Raw genomic sequence first — 18,354 nt, 5'->3', positions numbered from 1 at the left:
CAGGGGGAGTGGGAGAGGGAGAAGCAGGCTTCCTGCGGAGCAGGGAGCCCGATGCAGGACTCGATCCCAGGACCCTGGGATCATGACCTGAGTCGAAGGCAGACGCTTAACGACTGAGCCACCCAGGCGCCCCTATCATTCTTTTTTTACATTGTTTTAGTTCATCGTTTACGCATCTGTTCTTCCTTAAAGTCATGTCTTACTTACTTATGTACAGTGTGAGTGATGAATACTTTCCATAAATTATCTTACTTAATCCTTAAAATAGCCAAGATAAGTACTTTCTATCCTCATTTTATAGATGAGGAAGCTGAGATTTGGAGAACTTTAAAAACTCACCTAAGGTTATATATACAGCTCGCAAGTGATAGAGTCAGGATTTGAACCCAAGCAGTCTGATTCCAGAGCCTGTAACCCTAACTACTTTGCTGAGTGAAATAGTGGATAGAAAAGAGTAAAAAGACATGCTACTTGCTTTAAAGAAGCTCATTGTCTACTCATGCTATGTTGTAATGTATAGATTGTATGTGCTGTTGGAATTCCAAGAAACTAGGAAAAACAGACGTATAGAGAGTTGAAATGGCAAGCCCAGCCAGTAATATAGCTAGCTCTGGGTCCCAGGGTTCCAGACTTGCAACTCAGAGGCCTGGGTTTTGTCTGGCAAAGCTGATGAGTGCCAATCCAGAAAACAAGGCCAACCTTAGTAACTGATATTGAAACAGAGTAGGACAAATAAGGAAGAAATAGAAGAGGCACAATCAATGACCCTTTCTTTCTTTCTTTTTTTTTTTTTTTTTTAAGATTTTATTTATTTATTTGATAGAGAGAGACACAGCAAGAGAGGGAACACAGGCAGGGGGAGTGGGAGAGGGAGAAGCAGGCTTCCCGCTGAGCAGGGAGCCCGATGTGGGGCTCGATCCCAGGACCCTGTTAAGTGATCCCTGTCACACTGTTAAGTGACTTGAGCCGAAGGCAGACGCTTAACAACTGAGCCACCCAGGCGCCCTCAATGACCCTTTCAAAACAAGTTTTTATTAAGCAGTTGTTAGAAGTGATACTGCATTTTCCTAGTAGCCTGGTCCTTGGATTTTCTGGTTTATTTTTGAAAGGAGTTGGCACTACTTGGCACAATCCAAAATCAGTTTTTGTTTTGACACTCTTTTTAGGTCTGTCTTTTCTCTCTAAACATCTTGATGTCATTTATATTACAGTTCATGCTGAAGGAGTTCGAAGCACGCAGGCAACAGCATGAGCAGCTGAATGAGGCAGCTCAGGGCATCCTAACAGGCCCTGGAGATGTCTCTCCATCCACCAGCCAAGTACAGAAAGAACTCCAGAGCATCAATCAGAAGTGGATTGAGCTGACTGACAAACTCAATTCCCGTTCCAGCCAAATTGACCAAGCTATTGTCAAAAGTACCCAGTACCAAGAACTGCTCCAGGACTTATCAGAGAAGGTCAAGGCAGTGGGGCAGCGACTAAGTGGCCAGTCGGCCATCAGTACCCAACCTGAGGCCGTGAAGCAGCAACTAGAGGAGACCAGTGAGATTCGATCTGATGTGGAGCAGCTGGACCATGAGATTAAGGAGGCACAGACACTTTGCGATGAGCTCTCAGTACTCATTGGGGAGCAGTACCTCAAGGATGAGCTGAAGAAGCGTCTGGAGACAGTTGCCCTGCCTCTCCAAGGTTTAGAAGACCTTGCAGGTAAGGTAGGGTAGGCACACACCGCTGACATTAGTGGCAAGCCAAAAGATTGGCTTCGTGATAATAGTCCCAAGAATCTAGGGTGACCTGTAAGCAGCTTTTGGACTCAGACTAGTGTTACCCTAACCCTTTGTCCAGCTATAGTGAGAACCGCTGTGGTTATCACACATTGACTGAGCACTAACAATATGTGAAGCTTTATATAGCATAATCCCGGAGATAAGAGCACTAATATCAATTTTGTCAGCAGGTAGAGATTCATGCTCATAGATATATTTATAGGTGGAGTTACACACATACTTTTACTAACACTCATTTGTACCATGTGCATGCACACACACACATGTACCATATTGCAGAATTAGATGCCTATGATGGTCTTGTACAAGAAGAATTTTATCATCAATTTGTTGCCTTTCTGTAGAAACATTTATGGCTTTTTACCAGCTTAGGAATAAAAGTTTACTTCTGTTACTCAGATCACCTTACAAGGTTGGTGTGAGGATTAAATAAGATCTAGTATATGAAGGAGACCAGCTTTGTGCTGCTTTTATGGTAGGCCCTCAGTTAACATTAGTTTCCTTCCCCTAAGATTAGCCCATATACTCTCAGCAAACATTTTAAATGCCATGTTCAGATTTGATTGGTTTAAATTTGATTTTCTCATTTCAGCTGATCGCATGAACAGACTCCAGGCAGCTCTTGCCAGCACCCAGCAGTTCCAGCAAATGTTTGATGAGCTGAGAACCTGGTTGGATGACAAACAAAGCCAGCAAGCGAAAACCTGCCCAATTTCTGCAAAATTGGAGCGGTTACAGTCTCAGCTCCAGGAGAATGAAGAGTTTCAGAAGAGCCTTAATCAACACAGTGGTTCCTATGAGGTGATTGTGGCCGAAGGAGAATCTCTGCTTCTTTCTGTACCTCCTGGAGAAGAGAAAAAGACTTTACAAAACCAGTTGGTTGAGCTCAAAAGCCACTGGGAAGAGCTTAGTAAAAAAACTGCAGACAGACAATCCAGGCTCAAGGACTGTCTGCAGAAAGCTCAGAAATATCAGTGGCATGTGGAAGACCTCGTGCCATGGATAGAAGATTGTAAGGCCAAGATGTCGGACTTGCAGGTCACTCTGGATCCGGTGCAGCTAGAGTCCAGTCTCCTGAGATCAAAGGCTATGCTGAGTGAGGTGGAAAAGCGCCGCTCCCTGCTAGAAATCCTGAACAGTGCTGCTGACATTCTGATCAACTCCTCAGAAACGGATGAAGATGATATCCGGGATGAGAAGGCTGGGATCAACCAGAACATGGATTCCATTACAGAAGAACTACAGGCCAAAACAGGGTCTCTTGAAGAAATGACTCAGAGGCTCAAGGAGTTCCAGGAAAGCTTTAAAAATATCGAAAAGAAGGTTGAAGGGGCCAAACACCAACTTGAAATCTTTGATGCTCTAGGCTCTCAAGCCTGTAGCAACAAGAACCTGGAGAAGCTAAGAGCTCAACAGGAAGTGCTGCAGACCCTGGAGCCCCAGGTAGACTATCTGAGGAACTTCACTCGGGGCCTGGTGGAAGATGCCCCAGATGGATCTGATGCTTCCCAACTTCTTCATCAAGCCAAGGTCACCCAGCAAGAGTTCCTGGAAGTGAAGCAAAGAGTGAACAGCAGTTGCGTGACGATGGAAAACAAGCTGGAGGGGATTGGTCAGTTTCACTGCCGAGTCCGAGAGATGTTTTCTCAGCTGGCGGACCTGGACGATGAGCTAGACGGCATGGGTGCCATCGGCAGAGACACCGATAGCCTCCAGTCCCAAATTGAGGATGTACGGCTATTCCTCCACAAAATCCAAGCCCTCAGGTTAGACATAGAGGCCTCTGAAGCCGAATGTCGGCAGATGCTGGAGGAAGAGGGGACTCTGGACTTGTTAGGTCTCAAGAGGGAGCTCGAAGCCCTGAACAAGCAGTGTGGTAAACTGACAGAGAGGAGCAGGGCTCGCCAGGAGCAGCTGGAGCTGACGCTGGGCCGCGTGGAGGACTTCTACAGGAAGCTGAAAGCCCTCAATGACATGACCACGGCGGCAGAAGAGGGGGAGGCCCTCCAGTGGGTCGTGGGGACCGAAGTGGATCTCATCAACCAACAACTAGCAGATTTTAAAGTAAGTCTTGCCCTTGTTTTTTAATCTTTTGCTATCTGATACGTGTTTCTTTTCATGTAGCTTGGAAACCCTTGTATATACATCGTAACTTCTGTCCCCGGGCTGCTATTCTTGCTTCCAACACCGCCAAAGCACACTGTCTGGAGACTAAACAGTCTCTTGAATTCCGGGCAACTGGTTTGAACATTTTTCTATTGTAATTTATTTCAGTGTTGATAACCAACTGAGGGTATAGAAAGAAATGTCCAAATGTTACTGCTTACTCTGAGAATCTCCTCTTGTGATTTGTAACAGCAGTGGATGTTTCTCCAGGTCCCTGTTTTTCAGTTGAGGTGTGAGAAGTCATAAGATAAACAAGGGTCATCTTCCTAAAGTGTTGATTTTTTTTTTCCTCATATTTCAGGGGAAAGTTATTGATGTATTATGAAATAAAATCAAAATTCTCATGACTTATTAAGATAAGACATGACACTTCAAAGAAGTTTCCCTCTTACAGCAGGCAGTGCTTAAGACTATACCCCAGACCCACAGGAGTACAAGTTCTTGGCCTATAGCAGAATTTGAAAAGCACTGCCCTAACTGCAAATATGTTTTAATTCTTTGCCTAAGTCAGAATTTCCAGTTTTGAGATTTTGTGAGTCAAAATTAAAACAACAGGGGAAGATGGAAGGAGTCGACTCAAAAATGCGATTTTGCCAGGTTAGGGGCTTGGAACTCTCAGGACTGTCTGTTGGGTCATGGCTCTCGGGATGGGAGCCTTTCATCCTGAGTTTCCTCTGTTGTCAATGCCAAAAAGGGCCTTACTGCACTGCTGGAGGCCCCTCTGCTGCCTTTCCGTCCTGGTGCACAGAGTAGATGTGGAAAGGCTACTGGCCGCACTTTGTTCCCATCCACACCATCATACTCCTGCCATCAGAGTTTGTTCTCTAGAGCACCCCCCCACCCCCAGCCCCACGCCTGTCAGGATTCTTTCGAGTACAGACACAGATGGAGAGATGGTGTTGACACCAGGTCAGAGCCCCATGGTCCTGAGAAAAGTTACAAGACCCAAGTACAGAAGGGTGGCTGTTTCAGAAGGGCCCTCAGCTTAGGGGATGTTCAGCTCTGAAGCGGGACATTGGCTGAAGACCCCTTACAGTGTCTGGAGACAGTGCACTTTGGAGTGACAAGTCACCGTTTTGGGGATTCTTGAGGCCCCAAATAAGGAGAGGGGAGGAAGGGAAAATTCAGATCCGTGAGCTCACATGTTTTCCTCTTAGAAACTCCCACACTTCCATTCCAGAGGCGGGGTGGCCTTTCTTGCTTCATCAGTGTGGTGTTCCTGCCTCTTCCACTGTAAGCACCTCAAAGGAGAGACTGTCTTCTACAGGCTCTGGGTTACCAACTAAATGAATTTCTTAGAAAACTGAAGCCTATCCCTTTGGGCTCCAAAATAGTTTTATCAAACTAGATTTTATATTTTATTTGCCTAATTTTCTAACCACTATGTTCTGCAGACGTTTTTCTTGATGAGGGCAGGTTAGTGTTAGTAAAAAGATGATGCTGTTCTCTCCAATGGTGATATCCTCAAGGATATTAGAGACATTTGGGGCTGCTTTGTATTGAATGTTCCTAAATGAGTGTGCAGGTTGAGTTGGGTATTGAAGTTCTTGTTTAGTGCCTCTTAGTGTGTGTGTAGCTTCTGTTCTTCCCCCTTACCCGGATAGCAGGTATTCTTTCCTCCTGCGGTTACTTCTCACTGCCGTCCCTGGGCCTGCCTTTAGCAGTCTGTCCCTTGCTTCTCATCTTCAGTGAGCTAGAAAATGAAGTAAACAAGCCTGTTAAAATTGCATTAAATACAAGCTGGAATATAAAAAAAGAGTCCACAGGCAGGCATACAGAGTGTTTGGATTTGAGGACAACTAATCATTTCCTTTTCATTTAATCCTTGGTTGCTAGAAACATTCTGAATTTTGATGTAGCTGGGAGATTTTAAGAAATTACTGGACATTACTGTATTTTATTTGTAGCCTAGTATGTAGCCTGGAAGTGCTCAGAGTTCGGTCACTGCTTAGTTGTTTATGATAGCATATTTATTTCACGGATTTCTAAGAATAAGCCTCCCACTACCAATACCCTGTGAAGGCTGGGACCAGACACTGATGAGCTGGTCACCTCAAAGTGTGTTTCTCGGCAGGGGACTGGTGTTGAAATGCAAGACTGGAAGAAAAGAGAGAGAAAGAGGGTGGTGGAGTTGTGTGCCCTGTGTGCATCCGCCTCAAGTTGGGGGCGCAAATCAGAAGCCTGGTTCCACAGGTCCACCTTATAAAGTCAAAGGCGTTGGGAAGAGTTTTTGCCTCCTCCCAGCAAAGGCCTTTGGTCAGGAGGGGAGGAGCACACTCCTGGCTCTGCTCCTGCTGAGCTCATGGGAAGTGAAAACAATGGGAGGGGGAAAAGCTCAGTGTGTCAGTTCCACAGTCCCCTAGAGGCTGAGTAAAGGGAAGGTCTTTTTGGATGCATTCTGAGGACTGAGTCATTTTCATGGTTTGAGTATTGAGTTCGGGGTTAATGTGCTCTATATCCAGCAATGGATTAATCTTCCCTCGCTAAAGCAGCAGACCGGATTCATAAAGCGTGACTCTGCTTTCAGATTCAGAGTGTTTTTAATAAGTCAAAACCAGAGGGGTACCTGGGTAGCTCAGTTGGTTAAGCATCTGCCTTTGGCTCAGGTCATGGTCTCAGGGTCCTGAGATAGAGCCCTGTTGCCTTTTTTTTTTTTAATGGGATCACACTCTCAGCACAAAATCTGCTAAAAAGAAGAGGATATGAGTCTGTAGACAGAAGCATGGGCTCTGCTCGGCCCTGGCTAACTCCACTGCGGATGGGCCGAATAGACAGATGAGTCAGGTCTGGGAACAACCCGGGCTTACTTGGGACTGTGCAGTAGTGCTGAGAAATGTGTAGAGAGGCAGCTTGTGGGAGAAGTTATTTCCTCCTTAAATGAACGTGAAAAACTGAAAGTCATGATTCCGAGGAAAGGCTTTTCCGTCAAATGCTTCTGAATAAATGATAGAATCTGGTCAGCCAGTGAGGATCTGTCAAATGGAAAGAGAGTCCTCTCCCACTCTAAACAGGCAAAGACCTCAAACCTTCCTGAATTAGGCACTTGACTGGGTTCAGTCATTCCAGAAATCTCAAATGAGAATGTTGAGCGTGTTTTCAGAAAACAGGAAGGAAAAGACCTTGGCTAATCTCTTCAGGAAATTCTGTTTTCCTGAACAAGAGAGTCAGTGATTATTGAGGAAAAGGAATTGTATGTGCATAACAGACACTAACAAGACCTTTATTTCACTGAAACTTAAGCCAAAGAAATCTTTTAACTCTGATGATAACAAGAGGCTTTCCTCATTTTGAAATTCCCTGTGCTAGTTTTATAGTCAAGAATTGAGATCATTCTAAATCTCAAACCAACCCCTTCCTGTACACACACACAGAGAGAGAGACACCCCTGCCCAAGAACCACCGTGGCCTCTCAGTCAGGAGGTTGGTGGTGGTTTGGGCATCAGGAGCAGTATCAAGAAACCAAGATGCCCTTTGTACTCTGTATTTCATGTGTTAATTTATATTTACTGTGTATTCAGGCCAGGCTTCAGATTCAGCACTCTACCACTCAGTGACAAGAAAAAACAAGTGGGAAAAATGGAAACCTTTTTAGGGTCTATAGGCTTCTCACAAAGGTTCACTTCACCTAATGGTGCATTGGAAGCATCCAAGCCCATTGGTCTTTTCCTTCTTTGCCTTTGAGGCTGGGCTGGTGGGATATACTAAGGCAGCGGGCTTGCTTAGGACTGTTCTCAATCCTAATTCAGGTTGAGCAGAGCCCAGGGTCAGGGATTGTGCATGCTTACAGCCTTTGTCTGGAGACCTCAGTATCCCACCATAATGCCAGAACAAGAAAGCCCTGTAAACCTCTTCGTTTGATTTTTTTTTGCTTCATGAGAGGCGAGTTTAGGCTTCCCTCTGAGCACACGTGAAAACTCTTAGAAGACAGGGCCTGACATGGAGCTGAAAGGCTGCCAATTTGCACAAAGATACTTTCCTGCCTTTCAAACAATTACAAAGACAGTATCAGCCCATCTACGGTTTTGCCAGTTAGATTGACTAGAGAATAAAGCAAATGAGATCAGCATTATCTACCTGCCCCTGGAAAGAAAGGAAATCACACTTGGTATGACCTGTCTGTCACCTAGAGGTTTCAGTATCTCCCGCTCTACAACAGCAAGGTAAGTTGAGTAGGCACCCCCTCTCCTGCCTCGTGCTGACCGGTGGCCTGTCTTGGTTTTCTTCCTTCCTTCCTTCCATGAGGCTACTCCCATAGGAACTACTAGGGTCCAAGGAAGGAAAGCGAATGCCCTAGAACAGGGTTTCTCAGCCTCAGCACTCTTGACATTTTGGGTGGATAGTTCTTTGTGGTGGGGGATTGTCCTGTGCACAGCAGGATGTTTAGCAGCCTCCCTGATCTCTACCCACTAGATGCCAGTAGCAACCCTTCCCCAGTGTAACAACCAAAAATGAATATCCAGACATTGCTGAACATGCCCTGGAAGGCAAAAATCTCCCTCGGTTGAGAACCACTGCCTTTGAAGAAAATTGCCACCTACGTGTGGGAAACTTCAGCTGGAAAAGGTGCTGGTTGATTAAGTTAAATATTTATGTAGCAGACGCCTTCTCATAATCTGGTTAAGACTGTGTGGTAGCAGCAACTGGCTCTAAGTCAGGCTTCCTTTAGGCCAAGCCCTGGATTCTTGATTTTTGCTGGTACTAATCCGTGTCTAGTTTAAAATTTCCTAGGCACTTTCCCTGGCGTCAGCAGTTTATTTTTTGTGGAGCTGTTGATGCAGGTGTTTGGTTGATGATGCATTTCTAAAGAGAAGAGGAACTCCCTGTGTGGAAATACTTCAGGAAGCTTCCTCGTTCCGTGCCTTTAAGGGGAGACTATGGTCTGTCAGTTGCTCTCCCAGAACTCACAGTTTGGCTGCTGATATTTATAACCCTTCGGAGACCACCCCTTACCCCCCACCCAAAGAATCCCAGTGCTCTGTAATAATCCTCTCCACCCCCGCTGTAGCAACTGGGTGGGGAGAAGGTGAAGAAGGTACCTTTAAGGACTTTAGGTTTGCTTCATGTTGAACTTTTTCCAGCCCCATTTTACATCCCCAATATCAGCATCACAGTTTTAAATATCAGCATCACAAAGCAAAAGCCCAAGATTGCAGCCATTACATCATCTTAAAGGAGCCTCATGCCTCAGTGAAGGTAGTAAAACCAAATGGAAGGTCGTCAAGAAGGCGTTGATGGATTCCACCAAAAAAAAAAAAAAAAAAAAAAAAGGTCTGGAAATTTTGATAGCAAGGGAAGATTTTAAAGCAACAAAAGAAAGGACTGAGCAGTTTGATCTGAGTTTACTGAAATCCTTCACATATCGTGTCAGCATGTAGCATTTGCAACTAAGGTTCACCATATGATTCTGTACACGAAGGAAGAAAAATATGTTTCCAGAAAAACTAGAATTTATCTCATGCAGAACTTGGGTTCATTGTTGAGTATTTGATTAGTGAACACGGCTGAGATAAGCACAGACTTGCAGAACAGGACGGTTTCTTATTGTGTCTGGAAATGAACGGTAACCGGTCTCAAGCCTTGGCCTAGTCGTCAGCCTTAGCTTCAGAAAAATCCTAGGCACTTTCAAGCTAGCTGGCTGGCACGTGAGCCATAGCATAAGCAGAGAACCTCTAGGAAGCGCGATGAGTTGCTCTGAAGGGCACTTGATTGTTAGGGTTGGTTGGTTCACCAGGAATGAAATGAGTCCCACCGGGAGTCGTGTCAGGTCACTGCACCAAAGCATCACTGCACCAAAGGGCTGTCTCCTGCCAAACGGATTCTTCCCAAGTCTCAGCTGCCCTGGTTGGGAAAACCTAGCTATGGGAAGAATGTGCTCCCTCCCCACCTTCCTTAATACTTAGCCACTACCACTACCGAGTGCTTTTCAAATACCAGTCTCTGGTATTGGCCGTGGAAGATTAGATACACTTACTCCCTAGGCCTTCACAAGCTGTTTTCCTACTACTAGCACTGTAATTTGAAATGTGGACCTTTCAGAATTTTGGCCACTCCGGGATAAGAATAAGTGCTACGTGGTGGTTGGGAGGAAGGGGCTCCTTATTCCTTTCAGTCCATTCTTACTGAGCACTTGCTCTGTGCCAGGCCTCTTTGAGGGGACAGTGTGTTACGGGAAGCGGGTACAAGGGAGTACAGTGGCAGTGACGTGTGGTGGCAAGTATGGTGAGAGACACCCTAAGTCTAAGTGAGCTCAAACCCTAACCCCCCATCAATAAGACATTTAAAATTCCAGTTGCAGACAAGAGAACTGCAACTTGAAGGTGTTATAGTATCTTGTTCAAGCCAACAGCAAGTGACTGTTAGAGCTGGGATTGGAAAGGTTTATTTGGCACCAAAGGCCATGCTTGACCAATAGTTCTCAACTGGGGGCAGTTTTGCCCCTTAGGGGACATTTGGCAATATCCAATGACATTTTTGACTGTCATAACTGGAGAGGCTGCTACTAGCATCTTATTCAGCCCACTTCTAGAGAGAGGTGGGGGTTTGATATTTTTCCCCCCTCTTCAGATGCCATGACAAGTAAGAGTTAACTGACAAAAGAGTTCCACTGCTTGGCAAAGCTTCATGGTTTTCCTCCCTTTTTTCAAAAATTAGTTAACAAATGGTGTTAGTTCTGAGAGTGACTTACACAGATCTGTTGGATAAAGTCAGGATCCTGGTGAACTAATTTGAGTCCGTGGCTAAAGAATTCTCTTAATGCTTGACCAGTCCCCACCCCACCCCGCCACAAGGCTCCTGCTGTGGAAATCAATCAGCTGTGTATCTCAGGCTGCTTCCTGTAGGGTGTGTTATGGAATGGCATCAGCCCCTGCACCAGCTGGGAGTCCGATCTCAGTGTGATTTTATCAGACTTTGTCTCTTTTGAGCCTTGCTGTTTGGAACAAAGGATCCTCTGTTAGGAATGCAGAGAGCTTCTCTGATTGGACAGCAAGCGTGTACGCACATGGTTCCCACAGAAAAAACAAAGTGTGCTGTAGCCTTCTAGAACGTGGCCCTCCAAGATGCTTTTCCCTTAGCTTCTGTCTGTTTTCACCCTTCTTTCTGTGGATGCTTATCCTTCACCCAGATCAATGTAGGAGCCACCTGATCTGAGGGATTAAATGATGGCATCCTTCAGAATTGGTCTATATCTGTGCCCCTAGTCTTTTCCTTCTCCAGCCATGGAAACTCCATATTTGATCCCCACTATTTTTCCAGTCTTATTTCCTATATGGACCACCCATCCACTCCATCCACTCATCCCAAACACTCCTTATACATTCTGCCTATTTCTACCCAAACCTCAAGGTTTGATTCAAGTCCCGTGTCTTCCCCAAAGCCTCCTTGATCTACCCAGCTCACTACTTCTCCTGTTCACCTAAACCACTTAAGATGTGTAACTCATTTGGCCTTTATCATAGACTGCCAAACTTTGGTGTTTTCTGATTCTGTGCATTTGACCCATCTCTAATCTCAATAAATTCATTTTTGTGTCCCTCAAAGTAGTTCACATATTGGTGTGCATATACTTGGAGATTAGTGACTGACTGGATGAGTGCTCTTTTATTTCTCATAAGCCATGTGAGCTCTGGGATTCAAAAATGCTGTCTACTTTGCAAGACTTGAGGCAATCCTGTGAATCCTGAGAAATTCTAATTCTAGCCTAGATTCCTCCCCTCTCCTTGCCTGTGGATTCCCTTCCTTCTCTACTAGTTAGCATATATTAAAGGAACACAATTTCACTTTGATATTAGCCTGAACGAAACAAAGAAAGAAATCTGCTACTTCAAGTGCACTTAAGGAAAGCCAGATCCTGAAATATTGTCTTGTAGTTGTTATCCATCACGTTAGAGTCATTGTCACCAACCCGATTAGTTCACGGCTAGGAAGAGTCTTCATATTTCATGCAACTTAGTGTAGTAAAAAAGAAAAAAAAAATGAAATGAGTTGGAGTCAGAAATACCCAGCCTTGAATTCTGGCTCTATCATTTACTAGCTGAGTGACCTTGGGGGAAATTACTTAACCTCTCTGTAGAATTGCTTTAACTATAAAATGTGAAATGGTAAATCATACCTTTAGAGTTTTTATGAGAGTTAAATGAAGTGTTATAGATGAAAGCACTAGGCATATATTAAGTGCTCAGTAAATGAAAATAATCTCTTATTTTTAAAAAAATGTATCCAGGCATACAAATTAGAATATTATGAAATCTTTTTAATAAGAAGTTACGCCGTTGGTGCCTAGAGATAATTATTCTCCAGAAGATTTGCTCTAAGGCCCAGTACCCGATTAGATTAGTTCTTTCTCTTCTTGGAAAAATGGAAATTATGAGGGTACAGTAAAATTAGCTCAGTGGCAGCCGTGAAACAAGTGGATGGACAAATAGCTTTCCTGAGCAGTTTTTTGTGGGGAACAAGTATAGAGCTGGTTTCTAACCTTAGAGTTGCAGTATATAGGCAGTGTAGGTCATGACTCGTAACACAAATTTAAACATACTTTATGTACACATACATACATACACATGTTTGCTTACTCATTAACTTGTTAACTTATTCATATCAAAATCCCACAGCCAGCATGTTTTTCTGAGACCATTTTGACCTTGGCTTATGTGCTCTACAAATCAGTGTTATTTTCATATCATTAACCAGAATTAACCAGAAGCCATTACCAGCTCAGTGACTTCCCCAGTAACTCAGAGTTACCCATCAGATCAGCTTTCATGACCTCAGGGTCCTTGGCCTAATTAGCTTTTAACATAGACCATGTTATCTTCTTCTGTTGCCATACAATGGCAAGTACCAAGTCAGCCTCTTTGGGAGAGACACCTCTTAATATTAATCAGTCTTTAATTAAAACATTGAGGTGTGAGGGGAAAAGGTATCAGCTTAGTTTCAGAGGAAAGCAGCTTAAAAAGCACAGATACACTTAATCTCTGTGCCAAGCATATATACCAAATCCAGATAGTTTTACAGAAAAGCTTTAATCCTTCACAGTTTCAGCAGACATGTTTTTAATATTCGGTTATATGTATATATGAGTCAAGGGAAGAAGATGCTAAGAATTCAAAGAAATTGAACTTCTCTGAGGCCTCCTCTAGCTTGAATTCATTGCATCTAAGTGACCCATTTAATGTCTCTGTCATCTTGCAGTTCGTTCCCAGAGGAAAAGCTCTGATTTGGGTCTAGTCCTTTACATTCAAACCTAAGTTGGTTGTTTATTGATCGATGGTAAGAATTGCTTTGGTAGGGGTGCCTGGGTGGCTCAGATGGTTAAGCGTCTGCCTTCGGCTCAGGTCATGATTCCAGGGTCCTGGAATGAATGTTTACGTTTTCAAATAGTTTCTTCCCCTTTGCTACTATTTTATAGGACAATTATGCCCTCAGGAATACAAGACTAACGCTACAGCATTATTTTAAGTTTATATTATCCTTAACCTCTACCTCCTATCTGGTCAGTTGTGAAGTCCAAATATTCTGTCTCTGTGATTTCCTTCACAGCTCCCTTCCTGATTTTCATGAGTTCAGGCTTTTGTTACCTCTTGACTGAACTGCAAAGTCCTCCTGATTGCTCTACCTTCAATCTCCCCCATCTACAGCTTATTCTGTACATACACCAATGCAGTATCATCAGACATAAGCTCAAATCTTAACAGCCTGGATTTTCAATAGCTATGCTACTTTGGATAAGTAAGTTTACCACCTCAAGCTTCATTTATAATTTAAGAATTTGGATTTTTAAAATGAGATCATGTATATTAAATGGCAGTTTAATGAGCACCCAGTCCCAGATTCTTGGGAGACTTTCCTCACACCACTCAGTAACTCTCATGAGCCCCTAGTAAGTTTAAATAAGTAAATCTCAATATCATAATGGTTTTCTGAATAAAGCATAAATTCGTGCTTGGCATTCAAGGGCCTTGGTGAACTGGCCTTGAGCTACTTACCACTCTGACCTCTCATTTTTCCCTTTCATACACCCTGTACTTAAGCCATGCTGACTTTGAATTTGCTTCTTTAGGGTCCCTGTCTCTAGCGTTTCACTTAGAAATCTTGTCTTCACCATCCCTACATATCCACATCCTAGTGAGTAAATGTAATTCCCTCCATTAAGCCTTCCCTGATTTCCCCTGCCTTCGTTCCCTCCACTCTTCTGTCCAGTCTTTTCTAATTCGCAGAGCCCCGTGCTTTTGTCATTACTATCTTGTTGAGTAGCTAAAAGAGGGATTAATACACTGTCTTTTGGAAGGTCTGCAAGCAGGAAAGGTCTTACAGGGGTCATGAGAGTTCCTGCAGAGTGTGTGGAAAGTTTTCTCATGGGTTTGGAAATACATGTGAGCTCACAGAGCATCAAAATCCTTAGTATCCCATTTAAAAGAAGCTTCACATCACATTGTATTGCTTAATGAGCCACTCTGTAGCCATCTTTATGTAATAAAAACACCTTAGGATGGTAGTTACTGATGCCCAACAGGTACAGACTAATACTGTGGAGTTTCCACTTGCCACTAAATAAATGCTTGTAAAGTCTAGCGAGCCTAAGATAAAAGGCATTTTGTAGATTTAAAATGTGCAAGATGTAACCAGTCTTCTGTATCCCCCTCTAATCAGAACTAATCCCCCAAGACAGAGGTGCATGAAAAGGCATTAAAGAATCTGGGGAAGTGTGGATCTGGGTCTCCAGATTGTCCTTATGGGGCTGGTGGTTTAAGACTGGAGCAAAGGCAAAATGTTGGGTTCAAAACTTGGAGAGGGAGCTGTGTTAGGGTGTGAGGAGACTCCACCCAGCTGTCTTTAATTAAGAAGAAAGCAGGAAGGGCCAGGATTGTTCTTTCTAATAAGTTCACTGAAAGAAAATCTGACACCAAATTTCGTTCTTAGGAATTTCAAAATAAGTAGAGAATTCTTTGAACTCTGTAATCAACTAACTGGAAACTAATTTGAAATTTGGCTTCAGCACTTATATTGGTGGTTATAGGAGTGGGGGAAGCATCCAAAGAGGTTCTCTGGAGCTCCCTGTACTTGTCTTTTAAAAAGTTTACACACGGCATGTGAAATGAACAGATGCTTTTTTTGTTGGAGCTATCAGGGTAACAAGAGGCTGAAAGCTATATCAGGTATTTATTTCAGTCACTGAGATGGCATTGGCAGAGTTCCACATACCAAAACTAAAGAGAAACTCATGAACACATTAAAAAAAAAATAAGACATGGAGGAAAGAGCCTGTGCTCCTTTCCTGATTTCTTCCTGAACACATACTGATGATAAAAAAGGAGCAATGCACTCAGATAGCACTCTCTGGCTTCTTTTTTTGTGGTGGGAGAGAGAATTGGGCAACTTTATGTAATCCTTTCTATAAGACTGTGTTCGAATTTTGGGGAGATTTCTATATAATAGTCTCTTAACACTTTAGTCAGAGAGTGTAACTTAAGCCAATAAATACTTCGAATTTGAACTTCATAGTTGTTAAAATGCCCTCCTTATTTATATTACAATATGGAGCATTTGGCCAAGTAGTGAGAATAAGGTAGATAGATAGGTGTGGGGAGGGATTAAGAAGACTGAATTAGTTGGCACCTGACTTGGTGAGGAAACAGGAAAGGAATTTCTGGCCATGAAGTTTGTGATTCCACATCAAGATCATTCTTTATAATGGAATAACCACCCACCCTAGTCAAGAGCCAGAATTCCTCAGATTCTTCCAACCAGAGGGGCCTGGCACACTAAACAGTCTGTTATGATATCTGAACACTTAAGTGAGTGTATTTGGCCAGGGAGACTTGCTAGTGAAATTGATCTTGCCTTCCCTGGGTTTTTCCAGTTGTACTGAATAATTAAGGAAAATTAAGATCCAGATTCCCTGAAATGTTAAGTATCAGATCTGTAAGCTGATCGTACCTTAGGATTACAGTGTGTCAGAGTTAGAAGGGACCTTAAAATTCATCCTGAACAAACTGATTGAGGATTTGTTTCCCCAAATCCTTGCCAAATGATTGCATGAATTTCTGCTCAAACACCTCCAGGGTCAGGAAAGTCATCACTTTAGGGGACACTCTATTCTTTGAATAGCTGTGAAAAAGCTTTTTGTTGGTTCCAAATCTGCCCTTGGATCTTAGTGTGCCAGCTTAAAGAGACATCCAGAACAAGCCTCCTTCCTCCCACATCCCAGCCCTTCAGATACTTCACGTTGATCACATTGCCTGGAACCTTCTCTAGGTCAAACATTCTTGGTTCTTTCTATTGTTTGTTCCTCAGGGGACAAGGTTTCTAGTGTCTTGTAGTATAGGACCAGGAAGACTCAGGATTCTGGTATGGCTTCTTTAAAACTTTTAGAACTAAAGAAAAAGTTAGAAAGGCTATCAAGACACAATCTAGTCTATCCCCTTCCCCTTCAGTTTACAGATGGGGAGATAGTCCTTTGGATTTGAGAGGGCAGAATTGATCAGCAGTCTCTTTTGAAGTGAGAAATGAAGTATAACACATTTTGCCAGTAAACGGTCTTTTTTGAGTTTCTTAATTCTTTTTTTTAAGAACTCATGACCCCGAGATCAAGAGTGGCATACATGCTCTACCGACTGAGCCAGGCAGGCACCCCTTTAGTTGCTGAATTCTGACCAAAGGCTTCAGCCCACACCTCATTTTTGCCAAGGACCTCTTTGGCTAAGTTAAGCCTAAGGCTCAGCTTGGGGGTTCACTGCCAGATCTCCATGTGCCAACTATTGGCTTCACTCACTGTTTGTGTAAAGGATAGAAATAACTTTTACAAAGTTTAACCATCTATATTGACTACATGGTTCAAAAGAGATTCAGAAATTTTAATAGACTTTGTTGCTTCATAAAATCAGAAAATGACCATCACAAAGGTAGCAGAGTATTGCACCCCTTCAGAAATGCAGCTGTCTCTGTTGGACAGTTTCCTGGGTTGCCCTTTGAACTTTCCTGGTTTAAATAACAGTTACCAGGTGATTAGATGGCTTTTCTAAAAGCCAAAAACTGTGGCCCGGATTGTTGGCCACTTTTCTCTTTCGTATTTTCCGTTTTGAGACTTGAAATACAGACGCATGCTTTTGAGCTGGCTCCAGGGAGGCTCAGGTTTCCTTGGATGTGCGCAGCAATAAAGGAGCCCAGGTGTTAGGGCGTGGGTCTCTGCTGCCTGCGTCTCCACCGCCCCGCCCCCCTTCCTCAGTCATTGCCACCTCTCAAGTCTGCGGGCAGAGCAATTCTGGTGGGAGGATGGACCGAGACCTGATGTACTGGAGAAGGGAAAGAGAGAAGGTGCCTAGAGTTCATCCAATAACTTGGCCTGTGGGCGTAACAGAATGCCTTCGGAGACCGGAAAGTGCCGGGTTTAAGCCTAGTGTTCTTGGGCCCGGCAGGGGCGCGCTAAAGGTGACATTGGAGGGACTAGGACAGCCTTTGGTGGTAGAGCTGGAGCCGAGAGCCATGCGTGCAGCCCGCGGCAACCGACGCGACCCCGCCGGCAGATGGGGCCCCGAGCGGCCCCTGCCAGAACCCGCTGGCTGTGGGGAGGCGGGGGCGCCCCTCTGGGTTCGCTCGCCCTTGGGCTGGGCTCGGAGCCCGGCGGGTCGGGACGCTGGCTGGGGGGGCGGGGGCGGCGGCAGGGGGGTCGGGCCAGAGGGAAGAGGGCGGGGCTTTCCTTTGTCAGGGGATTTGCGCGGCGCGGCCGAGGCTCGCGCGGGTACCGCCCCCCTCCTCTCGCCCTCTCTGGGGGCGGGGCTCTCCCTCGGGCCCTGGGGCGCGGTGGGCGTGGGCTCTGTGAGCCGAGCGGCTGGAGCCCCGGCTTCCTGGCCCCGAACCGCGCGGAAGCGCCGCCCCCTCCGCCTCGGCCTCCAATCCTCTCCGCCGCCCCGTTCCCCTCGGCTCGGGTCGCTCCTTTTCCCTGCCCCCGCCGCGGCTCCGCCTCCGCCCTCCTCCCCTTGGCTCTCCGCGTCGCGCTCCCGGGCTTCCAGGGGGGCTGCCCGGGCGGGGCGGGGCGGCGCGGCGGCGCGGGGAAGGGGGAGGAGAGCCGCCCGCCAGCCCAGCACTTGCAGCGAGCGGCGGGTGAGCGGGCCGCTGTGTGTGAGGGAGGAGGGCTCGCCCCCGCCCGGCCCGAGCGGAGCCTTTTGTTCCCAGCCAGAAGTTTGCATGCCGGGACCGTGACAGCTGCGGGCGGGGAGGACGGCGGGGCCGCGGGGCCGGCGGTGGCGGAGAATAGAGGCGGCTGCTTGACATGCAGCCCACGGCGCGGCGGCTGCGGACCGGGGACTGGCGGCGGCGGGGGAGGCGGCGCCCACAGCACGCGGGACTCAGCTGCCGGAGGGACAAACTAACTTCCTGAGCGCGGGACTGGAGGCCGGCGCAGCCC

At 45.4% G+C, this 18,354-nt stretch overlaps 1 protein-coding gene across 26 annotated transcripts in view; it reads left to right on the top strand.

Annotated features, from left to right (window-relative positions):
• The window catches only part of MACF1 (microtubule actin crosslinking factor 1), a 337,838-nt gene that overhangs the window by 252,257 nt on the left and 67,227 nt on the right, over positions 1–18,354 (top strand). For all 26 annotated transcript variants that reach the window (XM_078073376.1, XM_078073377.1, XM_078073380.1 and 23 more), the window contains 2 exons: positions 1,212–1,707; positions 2,380–3,851. In XM_078073376.1, coding sequence (XP_077929502.1) covers positions 1,212–1,707; positions 2,380–3,851 — 1,968 coding nt within the window. The remainder of the gene's footprint in view (positions 1–1,211; positions 1,708–2,379; positions 3,852–18,354) is intronic.

Source organism: Halichoerus grypus, chromosome 5 (genome assembly GCF_964656455.1).
Source record: "Halichoerus grypus chromosome 5, mHalGry1.hap1.1, whole genome shotgun sequence".
Taxonomy (NCBI): Eukaryota; Metazoa; Chordata; class Mammalia; order Carnivora; family Phocidae; genus Halichoerus; species Halichoerus grypus.
Note: the sequence above shows the minus strand (reverse complement) of the source record. Positions and strands in the feature narration are given on the sequence as shown.